Source organism: Polypterus senegalus, chromosome 10, assembly GCF_016835505.1.
Source record: "Polypterus senegalus isolate Bchr_013 chromosome 10, ASM1683550v1, whole genome shotgun sequence".
Classification (NCBI taxonomy): domain Eukaryota; kingdom Metazoa; phylum Chordata; class Cladistia; order Polypteriformes; family Polypteridae; genus Polypterus; species Polypterus senegalus.
The window spans coordinates 74367383-74391801 of record NC_053163.1 but is presented as its reverse complement, the minus strand read 5'-3'; the positions used below and the strand labels follow the sequence as shown (position 1 = coordinate 74391801).

At 36.3% G+C, this 24419-nt stretch overlaps 1 protein-coding gene across 4 annotated transcripts in view; it reads left to right on the top strand.

The window, feature by feature from the left end:
- The window catches only part of LOC120537216 (multidrug resistance-associated protein 5-like), a 163805-nt gene that overhangs the window by 118946 nt on the left and 20440 nt on the right, over positions 1-24419 (top strand). For all 4 annotated transcript variants that reach the window (XM_039765980.1, XM_039765978.1, XM_039765979.1 and 1 more), the window contains 5 exons: positions 4602-4786; positions 5502-5648; positions 9153-9282; positions 14058-14211; positions 20712-20840. In XM_039765980.1, coding sequence (XP_039621914.1) covers positions 4602-4786; positions 5502-5648; positions 9153-9282; positions 14058-14211; positions 20712-20840 — 745 coding nt within the window. The remainder of the gene's footprint in view (positions 1-4601; positions 4787-5501; positions 5649-9152; positions 9283-14057; positions 14212-20711; positions 20841-24419) is intronic.

Below are 24419 nucleotides of genomic sequence, written 5' to 3'. Positions count from 1 at the left end.
TTTTTTTTTTTTTATTTTGCTTCTATTATTCTCTTTGCCATATAGAGGGCTTTCATAGTGTGCTCTTATGTTGCTTGCACAGATACATTTAAGGGTATTCACTCATTTAATAGATATAATAAAACATTTTATTTTATAAATTAATTTGTTGATTGCTTTGTCTTTTATTCAGAACTGAACTCACAAACACAGTAAATTAGGATTTGTTTTAGATACTCAAAGTAATGTAGCACAACATGGACGGCGTGGTAGCATAATGGTTAGAAATGCTAACACATAATGCAAAAAATAGATGTCAGTATTTACTTGAGTGAAAAGCAATTGTTAAAGCTGAATGAATTAAGAAGTGAAGATGCTAATCTAAGATTGAGTGCAAAAGACATTATAATAATAATAATAATTCTTTGCATTTATATAGCGCTTTTCTCACTACTCAAAGCACTCAGCAATTGCAGGTTAAGGGCCTTTGTCAAGGGCCCAACAGAGCAGAGTCCCTTTTAGCATTTACGGGATTCAAACCGCCAACCTTCCGATTGCCAGTGCAGAACCCTAGCCTCTGAGCCACCACTCCACCTTTTTTGGATGCAAACAACATGCCGTCAGTTTAACTTTAAATGATTTGTTAAATGTAAGAAAAGGACGATAGGATCAAACACCAGAGGAAGGAACTCTAGAAAGATGAAGGTCCATTCAGATTACAGTTGATCAAAGTTTTCTGAAAACAGAGAAGACAGGCTTTATTGGATGTAAAATTTCAAATATTATAAGATGAAAATGATATACTGTACTATTAACAGTGTTTTCAGTTTGGTGCAGAATGTTTTGTATTTGAAGATTTCCTGGAAGTAGGCAGAAATTCTAAAAGTTTAGAGAACCATTGTGTACTAATGTGATCTTTATAGCTGCTTTATTTTAGAACATTAAGATGAAACATGAGCTTTTACATATCAGAGGGTGGCAAACTGGTTAGGTGATTAGCACTGCTGCTTCACTGATCCAACATTCTGAATTCAAATCAGTGCCTTGGTTAACTCTTACTCGCTCTGCATGTCCTCTTGAGGCCTGTGTAGATTTTCTTCCAATAACTCTTGCATTCCTTCCACATCTCAAAGACAATCATGATAAGTTAAAATTGGTGACTCAAAAGTGCCCCCAAAGGTGGTGTTTGTATGACAATACTGCCAGGATAGGCTCTAGCCACCCACACATCTCTGAGTTGGATTAAATTAATTTTAAGATTAAATTTAAGTGCTTAATATATTTGGTTTAATATTCTCCTATTAAGGTCTCCAGATCCTGTTTTGACAACAGGTTTTTAAACTGGCATCCACTGGGGACTGAATGCCAGTCAAAGCAAGGTTAGTCAGCTAACCATTTACAAAACATTTTGGCAATCAGCAGAAATTCCTTTTAAATCAAAACATTTTTGAGTATAAATAATATTTCAGGTTTGTTACACCTTTTCAGAGTGGTTTTCACACACTGGTTAGCAGTGCTTCCTCGCAATGTCAAAATTTTTATTTTATGGTTGTGTGTATATATATATATATATATATATATATATATATATATATATATATATATATATATATATATACTTCTCAAAAGAATTAAAGAAACACTTTTTAATCAGAGTATAGCATAAAGTCAATGAAACTTATGGGATATTAATCTGGTCAGTTAAGTAGCAGAGGGGGTTGTTAACAAAGTGATCAAAAGTCTCGTTTATACCCTGCGTCTTCTCACTAAACTTGTATCTCGCGAATATCGTATTCGTCTTAGGCATGACAAATGCCTCGTAGCAGCAGCGTGTCTATTGGATTGCTGCTGATGGATGGCCTTATCTGGGCAGGCACTCAATTACGTGGGAGGAGTGGGTATGGAGGACGCAACATAGGCAGGCAGCCAACTACGTGGTAATGGGTGACGCAACTCCGCCTCACACAGCGACCGAGCTGCAGGCTATGGCCGTATATATGTACGTAAGTAGGATTCGGTTATGACCATTACGAGTAGAATTTCAAAAAGAAACCTGCTTAACTTTTGTAAGTAAGCTGTAAGGAATGAGCCTGCCAAATTTCAGCCTTCTACCTACACGGGAAGTTGGAGAATTAGTGATGAGTGAGTGAGTCAGTCAGTCAGTCAGTCAGTGAGGGCTTTGCCTTTTATTAGTATAAATATAAAGTGTATATATATATATATATATATATATATATATATATATATATATATATATATAATTCCTGCAACGAGATGAGACTCTTTGGAAGATGAGACTTTTTGGAAGATTTTTTCAAGTCTCGCAAGTTGACACTTTGACCATGAGATGTTTTAAAGTTACGCCCTCCTCCCAACCATATAAAACCATGCACACGGTACCCTCACCTCTCATTCATGTGAATGCTTTTGACAGACGAAGTTTTTGCTCCGACGAGATGAGACATTTCATCACAAAGGGTTATCAACAGTAAAGTACATGGGCAATTCTAGCACAGAGAAATGATGAAGTCAAACAAATTAATGCCAAAAATGATGGCCAGTTACATTGCAAGTTGGTTAAATGCGTATCAATAGACTATGGTGAAACAGTTGGTGGTGATCGTGCGTAAGATGAAAACATCAACTTACAATATTCCGTAGAATATCAACCGTTAACACCGTCGTGTCTTCCTCCACACAAATTACTGTAGAAAGAAGGATGTATCCAAGAAAGGTAATGTAGTACATCTTCAGGGGATAATATTAGACAACAAAGAAAATCTTAATAAGCAATTCATATTAAAACGTTAACAGTTTCCTGTTAGAATAGCTTTTGCAAAGACAATTTACAAATCTCAGAGACAAACTTTCAAAAAAGTTGTTTTATTTAATAGAGATAAAGAAACAAAATCCAATCATGTGCAGTTATATGTGGTGCTGTCAAGATGAAAGCCCAAACACAGAATCACAATTCAATGTGATATTGATGAAAATTGTTTTCAAAAATTGTTTTTACTTAAGTTTTACAGTAAATGTTTTTGCGTATTAATTTCAAAGCCAAACAAAACGAAATTGTATTTCACCACAAATAACTCTAACACAACATGAAACATAATTTACATTCAAATTATTACATTTTAATATGGTTAATTACTCGCTGTAATGTAAAATAGTTAGTAAATTGTACATCTGCATCCCAATATACGAGTGACAGAACCGCTCAGAGGCTAGCACAAGCAGGGTGCAAAGTCCCATAGCTACTTTTAAAGATGTACAGTACTATACAAATATACTTGAACACACTAGTACACATTTAAATTTTAGCGTAACAAAACACCATTCTCAAACCCACTTTATGTAGAACCAGGATGTTGTAATGGCAGGGGCAGGAGACCATTCTGGTCAGACAGCAGGTAGCATTCAATTTATGTCAGGGATCTTCCATGTGGGATCTGCATATTTTCTGTGGGTCTTTCTTACACAGTCCTACATTATTCTGATAGGTTGACTGTTAAGTTTAGGTTAATAATGAGTTGCAAGTGTATGAGAGAAATCAGAGGCTATGGTAGATAGGTGGTCATTTCCGGAGTATGGGACTGGACTGCATGTCTACCTCAGGGGTTGCCAAACAGCATCCCAAGCTGTTTCATTGTGTGGTAGGTGCAGCAATGCGTTGTACAAGTGGATGCCCTCTGACGTGACCTGACATGTATGATTGGGGATGCACTTTGAAATTATTCTGACTGTCCATGGCTCCCTTGCTGCCAGCAAAGGCACACATGGCCACATAACTGCTGTGAAAAAAAACAGGATTCACAAAGTAATTAAATCATGGATAAATTAAAGAGATGCATAAAAATTCAGTGTGTTTCAAAATGAGAACATTCAACTAAAATTTTGCATGTGCAGTGCTTTTCAATTTGATCAAAGAACACAAATATAATGTCTTTATTATTCGAATTATGAGTTGACCTGAGTCACAAATATGAAATATTTTTAACATTTTAAAATAATGTCTTAATTTGATAAAGGATTTTAATGTATATGTTAAAAGCTTACACATAGTTAATGTAAGAAAATATCCTGAATTTGTACATACAACTCATATTATGAAAAATATTTGAAACAGATAGAGAAAAGAAACAAATATACAAATGAACATGTAATCTTGATCTCATGCCAAATATTCTATTAAAAATCAAAGGCTTCTGGACTCCTATATGAGATATAAGAATTACTGTAGTTATTGATAAAAGATCATTGCTTTAAATGATTTTAGTTAAACAGTTAAGCTATTTGAGATGGGTGTATTCCAAAATGACTCCAAACAGAGCAGTGGTATAGTATGAATCTACTAAGTTTTTAAAGAGTATGTGGAGCCTACAGTAGTAAATCTCAGTAGTCACTGACGTTTTGTGGTAATGTGGTAAAACTGCACTTCATGACCCAGGGTGTCCAAGTAACGTACTCTTGTACCGTATCTGATGATTTTGTTGCTTCCTTTAGAGTTTGCCTGTTTCAGAATTTTTATTTACATAATATTCTTGATGTGCAAAATTAAAACAAGCAAAATGGAATATGATAAACAGAAAGTTTAACAGTTTTTTTCCTACCTCTTGCAGATCATCTAATGAAAGATGAAGACAAAGGGAAAGGAGCAGTGCCATTTTCTGTGTACAAAGCATACATTCAGGCAGCAGGGGGTTACTTGGTTTTCATCTTGAATGTCATTGTGTTCCTGATGACTACGGGAAGCATTGTTTTTAGTACCTGGTGGCTGAGCTACTGGATCAAGCAGGGTGGTGGAGTAAGTCCCCTCAAACTTAATTTTGTTATCTTGGCTCAATTAAGTTTTTGTGATTTATTTTTCAATTTATGTTCATATACATAAAAATCACTATGAAGACTGTTAGTGTTGATATTTTCATAACAAACAATATTTACCTGCAGACCTTGGACAGTGATTGACATTGACTGACTGACAATATTTACATTTCTTATAAACTTAGTAATTATTTAGTAAGAAAAAAAAATATGGACAATGCAAACAAAAGGGTTTCTAAATTAGCATTATTCAACAAATAAAAAAATGTATTAAATACTTCAAAACTCTTACATTACTAAATCATATAGTTAAACTAAAAATTCACCCATCAATTTTCCAAAACGTCTTAATGCAACAGAGGGTTGTGGGTGGCAAGCATCTATATTTAGGCACATAATTTTAAACTGGTAAAACTGCAATCTGCCCAGTAATTAGGTAAACTCCTTTGCAAATTTATAGCAGATATTTAAAAAATGAATGCAGTAAAGATAATAGTTCACAATACTTTAAAAGTGCATTATTTACATTAAACTAGAAAGTCCGCTTTTTTCTCTACTAAATAGATTGCTGCAGATTTTCAAATATTCACTAGCAAAAAGGAACACTTTCCAAAGATTTTTTTCCCTTTAGCTTTATACTATGCAGTTGAAATTTACGCAAGCAGTTACTATAATGCAGTCACATTCTTCTTCTACAGAATGCATCTATCAGTATGGAAAATGGAACTTTGAAGAACAACAACATGAGAGAAAATCCAGAGAAGAATTTTTATATCATTGTCTATGCCCTATCTTTGGGTGCCATCATCCTGCTTAAAACACTTCGAGGCTTTGTTTTCATAAAGGTAAGGTAGTCAAATGTAGTAGTCACCATCAGTGCAATTCTGCATTAAAGGCCAGTGAGGCAGAGCCATAGCTGATAATATGCAAAAAAGTAACTGTCTCCCCTTGGTAATTTACAGTGGTGTGAAAAACTATTTGCCCCCTTCCTGATTTCTTATTCTTTTGCATGTTTGTCACACAAAATGTTTCTGATCATCAAACACATTTAACCATTAGTCAAATATAACACAAGTAAACACAAAATGCAGTTTTTAAATGATGGTTTTTATTATTTAGGGAGAAAAAAAAATCCAAACCTACATGGTCCTGTGTGAAAAAGTAATTGACCCCTTGTTAAAAAATAACCTAACTGTGGTGTATCACACCTGAGTTCAATTTCCGTAGCCACCCCCAGGCCTGATTACTGCCACACCTGTTTCAATCAAGAAATCACTTAAATAGGAACTGCCTGACACAGAGAAGTAGACCAAAAGCACCTCAAAAGCTAGACATCATGCCAAGATCCAAAGAAATTCAGGAACAAATGAGAACAGAAGTAATTGAGATCTATCAGTCTGGTAAAGGTTATAAAACCATTTCTAAAGCTTTGGGACTCCAGCGAACCACAGTGAGAGCCATTATCCACAAATGGCAAAAACATGGAACAGTGGTGAACCTTCCCTGGAGTGGCCGGCCGACCAAAATTACCCAAAGAGCGCAGAGACGACTCATCCGAGCGGTCACAAAAGACCCCAGGACAACGTCTAAAGAACTGCAGGCCTCACTTGCCTCAATTAAGGTCAGTGTTTACGACTCCACCATAAGAAAGAGACTGGGCAAAAACGGCCTGCATGGCAGATTTCCAAGACGCAAACCACTGTTAAGCAAAAAGAACAGTGTGGTGGAAGTGCCGCCTGCGTACCTGGAAGCACTCCGGGTGTCCCTGCTTGTCTTCCCTCTGGCACTTCCGGGTGTGGTGGAAGTGCCGAGATCCAGGGCTCCCAAGGCACAGGGGTGACCCCTGGTGGTGATCATGGGCCCCTACAGAGTAGAGCTTCAAAGCTCTGTACCCATGGCCCCCAAAAGAACCAGGGTGGTCGCCCCCACGTAGTCTGAGGTGGACGTAAGCCCTCTTCCGGTCTTCCTAGTCGTCCTGGCCGGGTCACCACTCCAGCCATCTCTAACACTTTATTTTTTCTTTTTCTTCACTAGTTCTTGTTAACTATATCCAAACATTTTTGCACTAGGCCCTTGATGCTTGCATGTTCATTTGCTCCTGTAGTATGCTTCTGAAAATGTAAAATGGTGCTGTACGATCACTGTTGTCATCACGTGGTGTTGTTTTTTGTGTCCATATAGTTCTTAGCACCTGGGTCTGTCTACTGGTTGGCTTTTTTAAAGTTACAAAAAAATTAAACAAAACAAAATTAAATAAAACAACCCTGGTTGGCCTGTGTAACATGCAGGTTATCTGTCTAATCCAATGTAATTCTAACAAACATCATATCACTCATCAAACATAATTGACCTGAAATGCAGTTCCATAATGTGGGCTCAGACTTCCTGAGAGATATTAGCATATTTGGAGTCTTATTTGGTTTATTTTTCTTAGATTGCAAGGAGGATAATGGTCTTTTTTAAATGACTTGATGTCAATTCTGAATGTCAGATTGTTTCGCCACACTTTTTAAATAGGCAGTCTTTACAGTTAAGTCTTGTTTCTTTATTGTACAAAGAAAAAAATGTGCTCATGAGTCACTTCTCAGGTCTAAGATGGGGTATCTATGGTTTTCTTAAAAAAAAAAACAACTTTATTCCATATTCTGTATAGTTGTCTATATTATCTGTATGTTCACTTTTTTCCATTGAAAGGGACTCTTAAGTTGTTCTTTTCCCATTTGTGATTGGCAAGAATCATATGATCTGCCTTTCAAAGGTCATGGAGATATAAACAATTTGTGATATAGGATAACAGAGGCCACCAGGGAAAGGTTGATTCTGTCCTTCCAATCTATGCCCGGAGAATAATATTTTCAGGGCTACAACAACAGGAATTCTGAAGGATTTTACAATGAGTTCATTAGGATGTAAGAGTGCAAGCACCACAGCAAAGGCTAAGTTTGCTTGACCCCTATCTTAGACACGGAAAGCATAGAGCCAGAGGGGCCTTAAAGAGCAGACAAGAGACCACACAGATCTCCTGGCCTATAGGTGCAGGTACAGTGAAAACAGTACAGTGTGGTGTAACAGATGGCCGGGGTTCATGCCCGGCCGGGACGCCCCTTCTGTGTATGTTCCAGGGGAGCAACCATGGGCTGCACAGAACCTCCCCTGGACCACTTGGTGGCAGCCCCTTTGGGTGACTGTGGTGCCTCAGATACCCGCAGGGTTCCATGGGAGATGGAGTTCTCCACAGCCCTGTTGGGATCCAGGGGTGGCCACCAGCAGATGCTGAAGGGGTTCCTGGGCCCGTCTGGGCCGTAGTTCAGCCACAAATGGAGGTGCAATCGGAGGCAGATGGTCAAGCACCTGGAGCGCTTCCGGGCGAACTATAAAAGGGGCCAGCAGTCACCACTCCAGGAACCTGAGTTAGGAGGAGGGGGACAACGAATGGTGGTGGAGACCAGTGTGTTTTGTGTAGTGCTTGTGGTGCTTTTGGGACTGTGTGCTGCCTGTGGGACACAGGGAAGACTTGACCTACAGGTGAAGAAAAATAAAAGTTTATTGGCTTTTATATGTGCCTCCGGTGTCAGTCTGTGTCGGGTCGGTGCCTATATAGCACCTTTGTTACAGTGGACGATATAAAGGTCCAGGGGCCAGTACTTTCCTGCTCTCCTGCTTTGCCACCGTAGGGTAACACATGTCTCTAACTACAAAGAGCAGGACTGTGTTGTTCATTTGAGAAGATAGACTGTTGGCTACCTAGACAAGCTTGATATTTCAGAGCTTCACATGACTCATTGATTCTAAAACACAAGGAGAGTTTAAATTGGGTAGTTCTAGCCTAGCAAACCCCAAGACCTTAAACTAGGAACTGATTCTGAAGCTTAACATGGAACTGACATTGGGAGTTACTTTAAAGCCACCTCTGGCCAGCACTAAGTTGAGTCTAGAGGGCAGAAGATTGTTGGAGCAAAGGCTTACTGTGAAGTAAAGGATAGGCCATGGTCATGACAGGGAGAGAGAGAGAAGAAAGAGGTGATAGGCATGTAGGACTAGTGGTGGCCTTATTTTGTGTATTCCTGCAAGCTTCTTATTTTCCAACTGTTTGACACATCCACTGTATATGTATGCTTTATAATAACATAAAATCCTTTTTTGTCCTATCTTTGACTTAGACCAGGAAAACATCCTCTTTCTTACAACAGCTTTCACATGTATAGCTCCTACCAGGTTGCAAAGATTAGATGTGCTTATGAAATTGAAAGAATCCAGTCCAAAATACAAATAAGTATATTAAAAGTTCCTTCCTATAATTATTATTATTACAGCTAAAATAGGCAGTTTTGTGTTACTTTGACTTGCAGAGTACCCTGAAGGCCACCTCCAGACTACACGATTTACTCTTTGAAAAGATACTCCACAGTCCAATGAGTTTTTTTGAAACAACTCCACTTGGGCGCATTCTCAACAGGTTCTCTAAGGACATGGATGAAGGTATGGAAATTCTAAAAAGGACATTTCTCTCTAATGTAAAACTTACCGAATATGTTCCCTTTGAAGCAGGAAAGATTTCGATTTAAGAAAAGGAGACTTCCATGTTTCTGAGGCATGCTTCTGACAACAAATGTAAATTGGAAATAACACATTTTATCACAGATTCCTGGTACTATTTTGTGAAGAAAGGTTGCTTGCTTGTCTGACTGCAGTGGGCATCATGAGTGGAGTTTTAAAATCTATACTTTTTATCTATGTTTAATTAATCATAAATAAATTTTTTAATCGTACATTAGCCCTAATTTATAACTTATTAACATATGACTGAAAGCCTAATGTTCAGCAGCCATTAGTCCTGTGTCCAAATGATAAACTCTCTTTGCTCTTCCTTAATTAATTGTGTTTAAATGATAGTTGGATATTAAAGAAGGCTTTGTAATTGTGATAGCAAAGTTGGTGCTATTTTTTTTAACTCAATCAATTTTTAAACCAACAGAATGGTACATTCCAAAGATATTTGTTAGATTAATTAGATTTTCTAAAGTGTGTCCTGTATCAGACAGGCCTATTCAGAGTTTTTTCAGATTGTTGCCCTGTGCCAGTTGCTGTTAGGATAGTCCCTGATATCTCAAAATCCTATTTTGGGCAAATCAAGCTAGTTGGATGGATGGATAGTTCATGTTTTTTGATTGTAATAACTAAACATCATTAAAAGAAAAAGAAAAATATATCTGCAATATTTTACATATACAAAAAAATAATCAAATGAAGTGTCTGTAGTTATTTTATGTTTAGCAGCCAGAATCACCTGATATGGCATCTTAGCACAGCAAACTGCAAAGAGTTAAAATCCTAGTGTTGATTTGTTTATTGACATTTATGGTGATCTTCATATTAATCTTTCCTGCTATACTTTATACAGTGTTAGATTAATTGCAAATCAAGTATTTTATAAAATAAAAAGTAGTATCACATTTTATTGTTCACTGAAATAGCAGCTTCTCCTATGTGAGGTGTGGAGGCAGAGTGATGTTATTGCATTGATTTCTATTATATTTTTGACATTTTAAGTAAATTTTGTTAAATATCTTCTTTAAGTTAACAGGAAGCTAAAGTGACTATTAACACATTTTAAATGCACACCAAAAAGTGCTACAGTTAGCAGTTATTGCTAAACTAAGTAGTGAAATTTAGATGGCAAGACAGCATGTTCAGTAGGAATGACACTTTACAGATCCAGCATCCTGGCCTTGAATCCTACAACTTTTTGCCTGCTCTGCATTTGCACTTCCTTCTTATAACCGAATTCCCAAAGACATGCTGTGCTGGCAAGGGTGGCTCTTCTGCTCTGACCACCTGCAACACTAAATGCAATGAAGTACTTTTGAAAATGTGCTTGTTCATTGCTATTTATACACTATAAAGTGTTGAATAAGTTACACTTTGGTAGTGTGAAAAGTTTAACTACCCAATTTCAAAAGTGTTAATTTTACACTTTCCAGGGTAGAGTCATATGAAAACTGGAACCATGTGAGATTGTACACCTACTATAACACTTAAACACTTTTCGATATTCTGTGTGTGGTAATGATCTGGAAAATGTAGATCTGATTGCATATTTAAAATGTATGGCTATGCGGAGTTTTAAATAAATGTTAGATCTCATTATCGGCATAAAATATGTGACATGCACTTATTTTAACTTTATATTTCAACACCAGTCATCTTTTAACAGTTAGATTATAATAATATTAATACAGTATATTGCTGACATTCATCTTAGTTTTAAAACATTTAACAGTCTGAATGAACAAAATGCATTTATCTTTGTTATCACTACATGAGATGCTGAATAGATTCATTAGAATTCCAGTGTAAAGTTTGTCTTAACTGTATTCCATCTGCAATAATCAAAACTTTAGCTTAACTCCAATGTCACATAATTAAAAATCAAAACTTGCCTCTTTGTGACCGCCATGTAATAGATGTGAATAAAAAAAAGACAGCATTATAGACAAATACCATGGCAGCCATAATAATAATAATAATAATAATAACAATAATGGCTAAAAAAAGAATCTGACAGTGTCCCACACTCATGGCTATTACAAATAATAAACTTATACAAGGTTTTCCCCCATACTCGTACACTGCTTACAAACACTATTGGGACAATGGAAGACAACACTACACGTATGTATCAACTACACATTAATACAAACAGACTCAGTACAAAAAAGATGCAGCATTTTCCATGGAATCTCTCTTAGTTCCCTCTCTGGTTCTGTCTTGCTCACAGCCCATTATGAAAAAGATTAAACAACACATAATATGGATACAAACTCAAAAACCAACAACAGCAATACATCCTATTACATTGGTTTCATATTGAAAAAAAAAAAGATATATGCAGGGACAAGCAAACAATTGCAACAATTACTAGAAAAAACTGAAATGTATTCACTACACATATATGTAAGGTTTGGACAGGACAAATGTAAAACAATTCATGTAGAAAAAGGAATTGTTAGAGAATTTGGGTATACCCTTGAAAATGCATCAAAATAGAACCCATGGTAGATGGTGAACTAAACAAAAATGGCAAGTTCCAAGAAACAAAAATATACCACATAAAACGCATTAATTATACTCTTACACAAAAGTACACACCTCATCTTTCACAAACACTAAAAACACAAACACTACACACAGAACACAAACACCATCACCCCAAAGCAGCCATAGAATAAGTCACTCTTCCACATGCCAAGGAAGGAATGGCTGTCATAGCTATAATTAATTTACAAAACACGCAGATTAATAATTTAATTCTTCCACACAAAAAAGCATACATCAACACTCCACAAAGCAATAGTTTTCACAAAAGCCAACTAAACACCACTTAACCTACATACTACAGACAACAGCACAGAGAACAAAACCACATGGCCTAAAACACAAGCATAGACCCAGAAAACATTCTATTGGCAGACATCCTTTTGAGCTTGATTGGCCTTGTGTGGATAAGATTGCATAAAATAACTGGCTAAGTTATGGTGATGCTGTATATTTGGCAGAACAAAAGGGTTTACTCTATCCAGACATAGTTAAAAACACTACAAACTACAGAAAATATAATCTTAAGTATGCTAACATTACAGAACATACATGCAAATACTACCACAAACAGAAAGAAACAGCCCAACACCTTGCATCATATTGTAAACTACTGACACAGACAGACAACATGCAGAGACATAATCAGATAGCAAACATGAGACATCTTGAACTGGCACTGCAACACAAAAGGCAGACACATACAGACCAGATTATAACTGTACCCCCACCACAGTACTAGATAATGCCACACACAAAGTTTACTGGGACAGAACTATCCACCATCACAGACCTGACATAATAGAGGTAGACAAACAAAATAAAACTGCATAGAGTATTGACATTTCCATACTAAACACAGAAAATTTACAAAATACACAGTCAAATAAGTGCACAGAACTGACAGAAGAAATATGACACATGTGGGGAATGGACAAGTTGATCATTGTGCCCATTGTTGTATCCACTACTGGTGTCATTCCATATACAATACAGTTTATTTTTGTATAGCCCAAAATCACAAAGGCCCTGCCTTTTGACAGCCTCCCAGCCTTGACTCTCTGAGAAGACAAGGAAAAACTCCCAATAAAAACCTTGTAGGGAAAAATGGAAGAAACCTCGGGAAAGGCAGTTCTAAGAGAGACCCCTTTCCAGGTAGGTTGGGCGTGCAGTGGGTGTCAAAAGTAGGGGGTCAATACAATACAATACACAGAACAGAACAATTCCTTAAGACTTTACCTTTAATCTCTGCCTTAATTCTTCAGATACACAATACCCCTGATACCTTCATGCAGTTGTTCCAGGCACAATGCACTCTACAGGTTATCTCTGCATCTAGCTTCCCATCTCGAGCTACCAATGATCTTAGATATTTAAATGTATCCACTCTTTACAATAGCTCTCCCTGCAGGCAAACTTCTGAATTCTGATCATGAATCCTCTTACATTCTGTCTTCTTCCTATTTATCTTTAACAGTGTGTTCCAAAGCCCTTCTCCATTCTATCAACTTCTCTATTTCTTCTTTTTTGGAACTACACAACACAATGTCATCAGCAAATACACATATATATAAAACTGCAGAAGCATTTTAAATTTATGTGGCAGAGTGAGGAAATTCCTTAACACAAACACAATCCCCTAAAACCTATACACATATACACACACCACAAAAAACTGTCCAAACCTTGGGCCTAGGTCCAATTTAGCGGTAGCAATGCATTTGGAATAGTAAATAATAATAATAATAACAATACAGACTCAACTTCATAGACAAAAGTTTCAATATTTATAAAAATGAATGTATCCTCAACTAAAATGCATTAACTGAAATTGACAGATTTAATAATAACTTCCCATATTATTCAAGTAAACTGAATTTGGACTTTAACTGCTATATAAAGTTTTTTATTAAAAAAATATTTTATAATTATTGTTACAGTGACAGCTACTGTAACTAACTTTAATGGATCTGATATTAAGCTGACACTAGAATGCTTCTCCCTCTCTTGCCTCTTTCATTTTTTTAAAGCATTATTAAATAGAATACTTAAAAAATGGTATAAAATATATTTTGACAATTTGATATTTTTTTTTTATTTTGTTAGCACATACTATGTACTGATAACATATTTTTTCCTGTTCTTTGTGCTCTCCACAGTGGATGTGAAGCTGGCTATGCAGGCCGAGTTACTTCTTCAGAATATCAGTCTTCTTGTGTTTTTCCTTGGAACAATCAGTGCTGTCTTTCCATGGTTCCTTGTGTCCTTGGTACCAGTTGGCATTTTCCTTTACCCTATTAATAAAATATTCAGGTAACCAAAAAGCAGATTTAATCTTCGGGTCTTACATATACTTAAAAATATTTGACTAAATACACAGAGGCTCTGCACATTTGTGTAATTTTACTAAAAGATTATTTTTCAAAAGTGAAGGCTAATATTGATTATTTAACAAAGTTACAAATATGAAAATAATTAAACCTATACATGAGTGCTACACAGGTGCGGAGTTTCACACACGCCCTGTCCATTTTGCAATGCACGATGGGATTTGTAGTTTCATTTTTCCAGATAAAAGATGATTTTCTACTCCAGACTGTGCGATATCTTCTTCTTCTTTCTTACTATATAAAAGCAGTCGGGCTTGTCCTTCCGTCCTGTGAGTGCAAAGCGTAGTGGTATTCCGCTTATCACAGACTTACTACTTGCAGCTTGCGGTACGAAACGACATGATGTGAGCAGAGTTCTGGTGCTCCCATCGTTCCCTTGCTTTTGTGCGCGATGCGCAGGAAAAATAGACAAAATTATGTCTCTGGAAATAATTAATGTTGATGGAGTACAAATGCCTCACCGCGTAGTAAATATCAGGGGAGTTCAAAAGGGCAACCTCAATATAGAAAAAAAGTTTAAATTTCATCACAAAAATAACAGAAACTACGAGTATTAAAGTAATACCGCTTAAATGCAATATAACCAAATTAATGAGTTTGTATAAAATATCAAATTGATCTACATATTGAATTGCCTTAAGAAGTGGTCAACTTAAAAGTCGATCGCCTTAAAAGGCTGGTGAGCCTAGTATATACTATTGCCTATGTTTGACAAATATATACAGTAATGGTCCCCCCATTTTCAAGGGCTCAAAAGTATTTGGACAAATTAACATAATCATGAATATAACTACTGTATTATTTTCAATATTTGGTTGAAAATCCTTTGCCGTCAAAAAAGTTTGCAACCCATGACCTTCTCCAAGTGCTGGGTTTTCACCTTACTGATGCTTTACCAGGCCTTTACTGCAGCTGTCTTCAAGTGTTGCTTGTTCATATGACTTTCTGCCTTCAGTTTTGTCTTCAGCAATTGAAATGTCCAATTGGGGTGAGGTCAGTTGATTAACTTGGTCATTGACGAATATTAAACTTCTTTTCCTTGAAAAGCACTTGGTTTGCTGTCACAGTATGTTTTGGCACATTGTCCACCTGTATTGTGAAGTGTCGTCCTATCAGTTTTTCAGAATTTGTCCTACAGCTTTTGCCAGCAGTCATACCATCAGTAAACACCAATGACCCACTTCCATTGGCAGTCACGCATGTCCATACCACAACACTGCCTACACCATGTTTTAAACATGATCTGGTATGCTACAGATCATGAGCTGTTCCTTCTCTTCTCCAAATTCTTCTCTGTCTATCATTCTGGTACATATTGATCTTAATTTTATTTGTCCAAAAAAAACTGCTTTTAAAACTGGACTGTCTTTTTTTTATATATTTTCTGGCAAAGTCTAATCTGTCCTTCCTATGCTTAAGGGTTATAGTTTGCAACTTGTGATAAACCTTCTGTATTTACTTTCATGAAGTCTTCTCTTGACAGTAAACTTTGGCAATGATGGGCTTACCTCCCAGAGAGTGTTCTTGGTTTGGCTAAATGTCGGGAATGTGTTTTTCTTCACTAAGAAAAGAATTCTGATCATCTTGCGCATTTGGCTTCCATAGTTGTCCAGGCTTTCTGGTGTTGCTGAATTCACCAGTGTGTTCCTTCTCTTTAAGAATGTACCAGATGGTTGATTTGACGCTCCTGGTGTTTCTGCTATCTTTTGGATGGGTTTGTCTTGTTTTCTCAGCCTAATGGTGGTCTGTTTTTACTTGCATGGACAGCTCTTTGGACGTCATATTGAGAGATAACAGAGACAGCTTCCAAATGCAAACACACTTAGAACCAACTCCAGACCTTCTACCTGCTTAACAGTTAATGAAATATGAAGGACCGGCTCACACCTGGCTATGGAACAGCTTGTCAGTCAATTGTACAAATACTTTTGAGCCCCTGAAATTATGGAGACCATGTATAAAAATGTCTGTCATTCCTTAAATGATCATACGATATTTCTGCCAAACCCTTTGAATTAATGCTGAAAGCCTACACTTCAGTCACATAATTATTTCTTCATTTGAAATCTATAGTGATGGTGTATAGAGACAAAATTATGAAAATTGTATCACTTCCCCAATACTTATGGATCTAACTGTATATAAATGCACAATACAAAATCTAAGAAGTCCTTAAGTCATTTTCGAGAATTACTGTACACAAATATACAGGCAAAGTACAAATTACATTTTTAAATTATAAATATAAAAGCATCTGTTCAATGGACCTAACATAAAGGCCCAAAAAAGGAATCGGAATAATCATATATTAAAATGTATCAAACAACAGATGTTATCTACTTGGTCTCAACAAGTGAGCTGAAGATATTCTCCTTCAGTTTAAGTGATTGACTACAACAACTGTCTCACTACTGTTACGCTGTAACACAGAAGCTGAAACACATGGGGCTGGCTGCAACAGCAGCACAATTTTACATCATTGCATATCTGCCATGTCAACAGTCAGATGTGAAAGAGATAATTATGAAAGGTGCAAACTTTTCATTTTAATCAGATGTGATATAGCTGCTTAATAATTAAATGTGACATTTGTTTGAGTATTTCTAGTCCAGTTCCAAATTTTATGGAATACATTGAGGATAATGAGATAAACATTAGACTCCCTTCTAAAACTTTGATAATAGAACGGAGAGAGGAAAATGGTGTTTATTTGGATATCTGTAAAATTCTATCAAAACAGTAACACAGCCGTTCAGTTTACCGTGACCATTGTTGCTTTCAGTTATGTTGGTTGATATGAGATGTTTTATAAATTAATTATAAGAAAAGGATGATTTGAGTTTACAAAAACATATTTATACAAGTAGTTGTTATGTTGTTGCTGGCTTACTAATACTGTACATTTTTTAAAAGATGGACCAGCCACACACCCCAAGGTTTGTTCCGGCCTCACATGCAATGTTGCTGGGAAGCACTTTATTCTGTGTGACCCTGTAACTGGATTAAATGGGTTTAAACAATGAAAGGGTGGGTGAATAAAACAGTGTCTATAAAAAGTATTAGCATTTTATTTTTATACAACTATGAATTACAGTGAATTTCATTTGGTCTGTGTGACCCTGATCAACAGCAAAGACTCTGAAATGTCAAAGTGAAAACAGATCTCTGCAAAGTGGTCTAAACGAATTAAAAGTATAAAACACAAAATAACTGAATGTATAAATAGTCACCCCCTTTACTATGACACACCTAATATCATCAATGATAAGAACATATGAGCTCAAGAAAGCAGACAAACAAGAGGAGACCATTCAGTCCATCAAGTCATTTATTTAGCTAATAGCTAAGCTGTTCCAGTATCACATCCAGAATATTCTTAAATCTTCTCAGAGTTTCTGCCCTCAACTACATGTCTTAGTAGTTTGTTCCATGGCCCCACAATTTTTTGTGTAAAGAAATGCTTCCTGGCTTCAGTCCTAAATACACTTTCCCCTTAATTTCAACTGATGTCCTCAAGTACGTGACTCACCCTTAAGCTGAAAGAATGTTACTGGATCTACGTTATCAGTGCCTTGGAGGATTTTAAATACCTGGATTAGGTCCCCACGCAGTCTCCTCTGCTTTATGCAGCCAAATGATTTCAGACATCATATAATTATCTCAATGGAGATTTCTTGTCTGGAGTTTCAAATGATTATAGTCATAAATGCACCCTATCTAGAAGGTCCAAATTGTGGTGAGTCAGTACGAGGTGAATGAACCTACACAATGAAAATAAAAGAACACTCAAAGCAACTCTGTCAAAAGGATGGTTAAAAAGCACAATTCAGGGAATGGACACAAAATATATACATGAATAGGCCTTTGTTGTTCAGTTAAATCAAGCTACAATGGCTTGTACCGCACAAACAACTACTGTAGCCCAACTAAAAACTAAAAAAATGCACATGGCTTCTCAGTTAGAGTTTGCCAGGAGGCTTTTTGGTTCTCAGATTAAAAACAATGCTTGAACACACACATTATCAGAAGCATATCTGTCCTACCATGAAGCATGGCGATTGTAGCATCCTGCTGTGGGCCTGCTTCTTGGCTACAGGCCTGTAAAGGCTTTTAAGAGTAGAGGGGGAAATGAATGCAGCAAAATACAGGGAACTCTTGGAGGAAAACCTAATGCAGCCTGCAGGAAACCTGCACCTTGGGCGATCTGTTTTCCAGTAAGACAACAACCTCAAGTATAAAGTCAAAGCTGCACAGGAATGGCTTATAAACAATAATGTTAATGTACAGGAGTGGGTGATTCAAAGTCCAGATGTCAATCCAATTGTGAATCTGTGGCTTGTCTTGAAAAATATGGCTCACTCATATTCTCCATGTAACCTGACAGAGCTTGAGCAATTTTGCAGAGAAAAATGGGGAAAAACTGCAGTGTCCAGATGAACAAAGCCGATGGAGTCCTGTCCAGACGCAATCATGGCTGTCAAAATTGCATCTACTAAATACCGACTTAAATCAGGTGTATATTTATGTGATAAATTATTATGTGTTTTATATTTGTAGCTCATTTAGACCACATGGCAGACATCTGTTTTCACTTTGACATTAGGAAAGTCTTTTTTCGGCTGATTAGTGTCAAAAAAGTCAAATGTGTATTAGTTGAAAGTCAACAGTTTATAGGCACTGTATTGAATTAGGCATGAACATGCAACCACGTGATCTCTTTGACACACAGAAGCCTAACATTGAATGAGCAGATATAATCCTGAAGGGCAGAGGACTTGCATTGCATAAGGTGTTATGTTTATCTGAGTAAAATATAATTTACTTGTTTGTGTTTTTATCTGAATGATGTAGTTTTAACATGATCTTGCAGAATGTCTTCCTCCATGAGGTAGCGTCTCACTTGTTCATTGTTACTCTTTTACATATGTGAAAAATGCATGTATTCTTCTCCATTTTAGTTTCTGAAGAAATTATGTATATTAGCAAATTACTGATGTGAAGACCCAGGAGTAAACAATGTTACATTTTCTAATGTATTTATCAGAAAAAAAGAAGATACAGTAGTGATGGATGAGTGCATTTGCCTGCTTACCAGAAAGTGGATGCCTTTTGGGAACTTTGAAATAGTAATTGATCTCACTGCCATTACTCGAGTACCAAGTTTAATGAACTGTAGCTACCCACAGAGAATAAATGAGAAGGCAGATTATCCATTCGGTGCTCAACAGGTTTTACAGACGCTTAAGTTTCTGCAGAGGATGTGGGGAGAAGTGAGAAAAGCATATTGTCAGAAAGAAAGCACCACACGATGTCAACATATTTCTGTCATCAAAGTCATAATCTGTTACACCCTTTTATAAAGACTCTATCCTCAATCTGTAAAATAAAGTTATTATGCAAGATCACTCTTGTATTCTGTTCTGTGTTATTCAACATACATTCCTTGAGAGAATGAAAAGCACGCAAAGTACATCAACACACACTTATTTTCCTCAGGCAATTAAACATCCATCCATCCAAACACTTTCTGATTCCATTATCCTGATCTGAGTTTCAAGATGCTAGAGTATGTCTCAGCAGAGAATGCAGAGAAAAAACAAATCAACCAAACTTTTTAAGTGAAGTAAGTTAATTACAGATGGGCAGAGAATTGACAGGAAGTTGACCTACAGGACAAAGAATAAAATGAGAAGTCAAGCAAAATGACATATTTTATTGGATAACTAAAAAGATTACGAGGCAACTCAGACCCTTTTTTCAGGCAAGATGTCATTTTTTAGTTAGCCAATAAAAGGTGTCACTTTGCTTGACTTCTCATTTCATCCATAATGGCTAATACGGTACAACACCCTACTACTACAGGACAAAGAATAAAACACTTTGAAGAATGACAGCTTTTTAATTCAGCATAAATGCAAGATGTTGCCAAATAAATTATATGTTTGAGGTGTCTGATGGGAGGTTAAAACATTCTGGGTATTTCTTGTCTATTATACTGGATGATACATTCACCAGCTTTGTGGGTGATGCATAAATGAAAAAAACTTGCTTATTAAGTTTCATAATTTCATTAAAGGCAAAGCAGGAAACAAAGAACTTCCAATAAAATGCACAGGTTTTATTTTTATTCCTTAATCCAATGTTTTCAAAATGTCTGCCTGTATACAGTACTATCACAGAAGAATCAGTTGAGACAGAACCCTTTGAAGGTTTACATTTTTCTTGTGATTTCATACAGAAATAAAATATATTCCTTTCTGGAGCAGATATAGAATGGAAAGGTATAAAATACCACATTAAGTCAAACATACAAAATATCCTTTATCTGTTTTGGATTTATATTATATGTAAAACCAAATATATACTGTGTATATTCATTATGCATAATGTTCTGATTTCTCTTTTGCTTTTTTCTCCCACTAGAGTGATGATCCGAGAAGTTAAACGACTGGATAACATCAGCTTGTCTCCTTTAGTCTCTCTTGTAACTTGTAGTCTACAAGGACTCGACACTATTAAAGCTTATGGAAAAGAGAAGGAATTCCAGGACAGGTTAGTAAAAAATGATGAAAAAAAAACATTTAATCCTGTCAAGAATGAGTTCCTCAAGATTTAAACACACAGTCTTTATCATTTAAAGATTTACATTAAGTGGCATATTTTCATTTCAGTTCATATTTCATTGAATGGATGTTAATCAATATTTATCATGCCCATATAAGTGGGTCAGTAGGTCCTTACTGAGCCAAACTGGAACTTTAAGCAGGTTTATTATTATTATTATTATTATTAGCTGAGTGATAACAGCATCTGTACACTTTAAAATTAAGAACATTGAATTGTACAATTTCTGCATGCTAAAGCAGTATTCATTAAGGTACAACTAAATAGGATGTGTATATAAAAAAATTAAACAAATAACAGACTTAAATTAGGCTCAGGATAGGATTAGTCCATTGAATTATACTGCCTCATTAAAGATCACAATATAAAACCATTATTGAGAAATGCATTTCTATAATTCATATTTTTTCAGAAATCAAACATTGTTTTATTTATATTGCACCTCTCCAGAGGATAATTATTACAATCACTTTAAACTGACAAGTTTAGTGGCTTTTTTTAGGTTCACACAGTAATTTAGTGACTGAAATCAACCCAGTAAACTTGCAGCTATAGGACAAAACGCTGCAAGATTTGTCCCAGCTGAGATTCATTCATGTTAGATTAAACTTGCTTCACTTTCCTTTGATTGTCTAATACCAGTACACATCTCTGTGAGTTATACTTACCTAAAAATTCATTTTTTTTGTAATCCATCCATCCATTATCCAACCCGCTATATCCCAACTACGGGGTCTGCTGGACACACAGGGCGCAAGGCAGGAAACAAACGCCAGGCAGGGCGCTAGCCCACCGCAGTTTTTTTGTAATGGAAAATATCAAATAAGATATTAACTAATGGTCATTTAGGGGGCACTTTCCCAGAATTTGCAGAAGTAGTCTTCCTGGTTACAGTCTTTCGCTTAGTTTTTCCATCTTCCACTTTCACCTCCCAGATTGCTTTGCTCAACCTTGCCTGTATATTCTATAATACCAGCAAACCCGCGATTCTTGAAAAAATCGCAAATCCAAGAATGGCAATCACTTTCTGTTCCCTCCGATATTTGGAGGGAAGAAAAATCATGGAGGGTGGGTGCGTCCTGGGAATGTTTTCATTTAATTAAATAAACATATTTGTAGTAAAGCGGTTTCTTTTTGGAGCCGTGACTTATCTGGTTCTGGTGTTTCAGAAGCGCGTTGTAGGAGCCTGCGTCCATTGTTTATATCCCTGCGGTCTCGTTTTGGTTTTTCTATGGCCGTGTCGTTAGCTAGAAGTCATTTGCTGACGGCGACTGATCCGGGCTTGGAGGGCTACATTACTAAACGAAGGTGGTATATGCGGCGTTGGTAGTGTGTACGGCCTGCTTGTGGCCTCTGGCATCTGTGCATATATACAACCTGGCGTGCACGCTTTACCTCAAGTTTAGTTTAAAGGTCGTGTTGTGTTGTTTGGACGCCACCTACTGACTCTGGGAAGCCGCTGGGTTTGACTCTGGGCCGTTGAGGCGCAGTGCGCGTGCGCTTTCAGTTCGTCTGGCATCAGTGCATATATATACAACCTTCGTTTAGTAATACTGTATAGATAAATGACTCCCATTGCCGCTCACATGGCCGTGCTGCAGGATGTGACTACGATTTTATCGCTTCACTGCTGTTTAAAATGGTGGCATGCATTGCCATGTGTCCAGACTTTTGGATTCAATTCTTAAAATAAAATCTTAAAATGTTCATAGAAAGGTAGAGAAAGGGATTTAAACCAAGTTTAGAAGCTTTATTTTGTTCTTTGAAAACATTTTGTGCCCTTCATTTTTGACCAAGTTTACTTATTTTATTTTTTGAACTTTTGCTAATTTCCCCAACACTTGGCATTTAACTCTGATTACAGAAAACCCATATCCTGATCACAAAATCATTTTTTAGAGATTTTGGCTGCCATTTTCTATAGTGCAGTGTAGCTACTAGGCACGTGCTGTACATGTCATGTGACCTGTGACTGCTTGCATTTAAACTGTACTTATAAAAGGTATTCACCCTCTTGGAATTCTCCACATTTTATTGTTATACAACATTGATTGACTATAAATTTAATATAGTCTTTTTTGTCATTGATCAAAAGAAAAATACTCCTTAATGCAAAATTAAAAACAGATCTCTTCAAAGTGGTTTAAATGAATTACAAATACTGTATAGATAAAATACGTGACTGCAATAGTATGCATCCTTTTAATATGACACACCGAAATCACTGTTGCAGCCGTTTTATATTTTGAAGTCACAGAATTAGAGTATGGCACTGCTGTCACTCTACCTAAAGCAAACTATCCAAAATAAACTGATTGATTGTGCAAGAAGAAGATTAGTGATGGAGGCCACCAAGAGACTTGTGATAATGGTGAAGGAGTTACAAAGCTACAGTGAATAAGATTGTCAAAAGATGTCACCCATGTGCTATACCAGTCACAGCATTAGACAAGAGTGGCAAAGATAAATCCAATGGTAAAAATAAATCCATGGTATCTAGAAAATAGAAGATTAAAAAAACTTTGCATGCAATAACTAGTGTGACAATATTTCAAGGAAGCCAGGAATTTTCATACTTTTTTACTTTGTGTTTGGCTAGCACTTTATCAGTTTTAGTGTAACAATCTTTTGGACTTTCCAGGTTTGACAACTTGGTTTACAGTATCAGTTTATAATATCTTTTTATCACCTGCCAGATCTTTCCTTTGTGCCTTGTACACTGTCAATGCAGCCATCCTTAACCTACACAGTGTTTAACTCATTGAAGTTACTTGGTATTTAGACCAATACAGACAATATATATTCGACAATAGGTTTGCATTCTTTGAACAATTATATCTCAAATACAACATCTCAGCAATACACTAGTTTTACTGTATGCAAGTAGGAAAATGTTCTAAGACATCTGCCAGACTGTCTTCATCTTGTGTTTATATGCCTGGTTTATACTGTACTATTGAGTAATGATGAAAATATAGGCAACACTTGCAAGCTTTTCCAGATTATCTGAGAGGGTACACTCCTAGATGACCCAGGAATGAAACCTTTTAATTTGAATCTCAGATAATGAATAGAAATTAACTACCAACAAGATGCACTTTGCATTCATTTGTGTAACCACAATTTGCTTCAGTTAGAGAAATCCTCCTCCACCAAAAAACTGATATGTTTACACCCTGAGTTGGTTTTAGTGATGGCTGAGAAAAACACTTTATCTTACATTTTGATGGAGAACAGAGATCATAAAATTCCAGATAAAATGGGTTTCAATGGAGACCTAGCTTTAATAAGAACAAGAGATATCAATAATTCCATTTCTTTAAAAATGGTATATTAAATGCATCGATTTTGATTATGGTTATGCAAAATATATACAGTATTCAGAATGGTTTTATAAAGCATCTGTCTTAGTAGGTTTTTGTTTTTGGAATGCCTTACACCCAAATCAAATGCAAAAAAACAGCTTATTTGTCTGATAGTTTTGGTTTAACATTTACTCCAGATCAC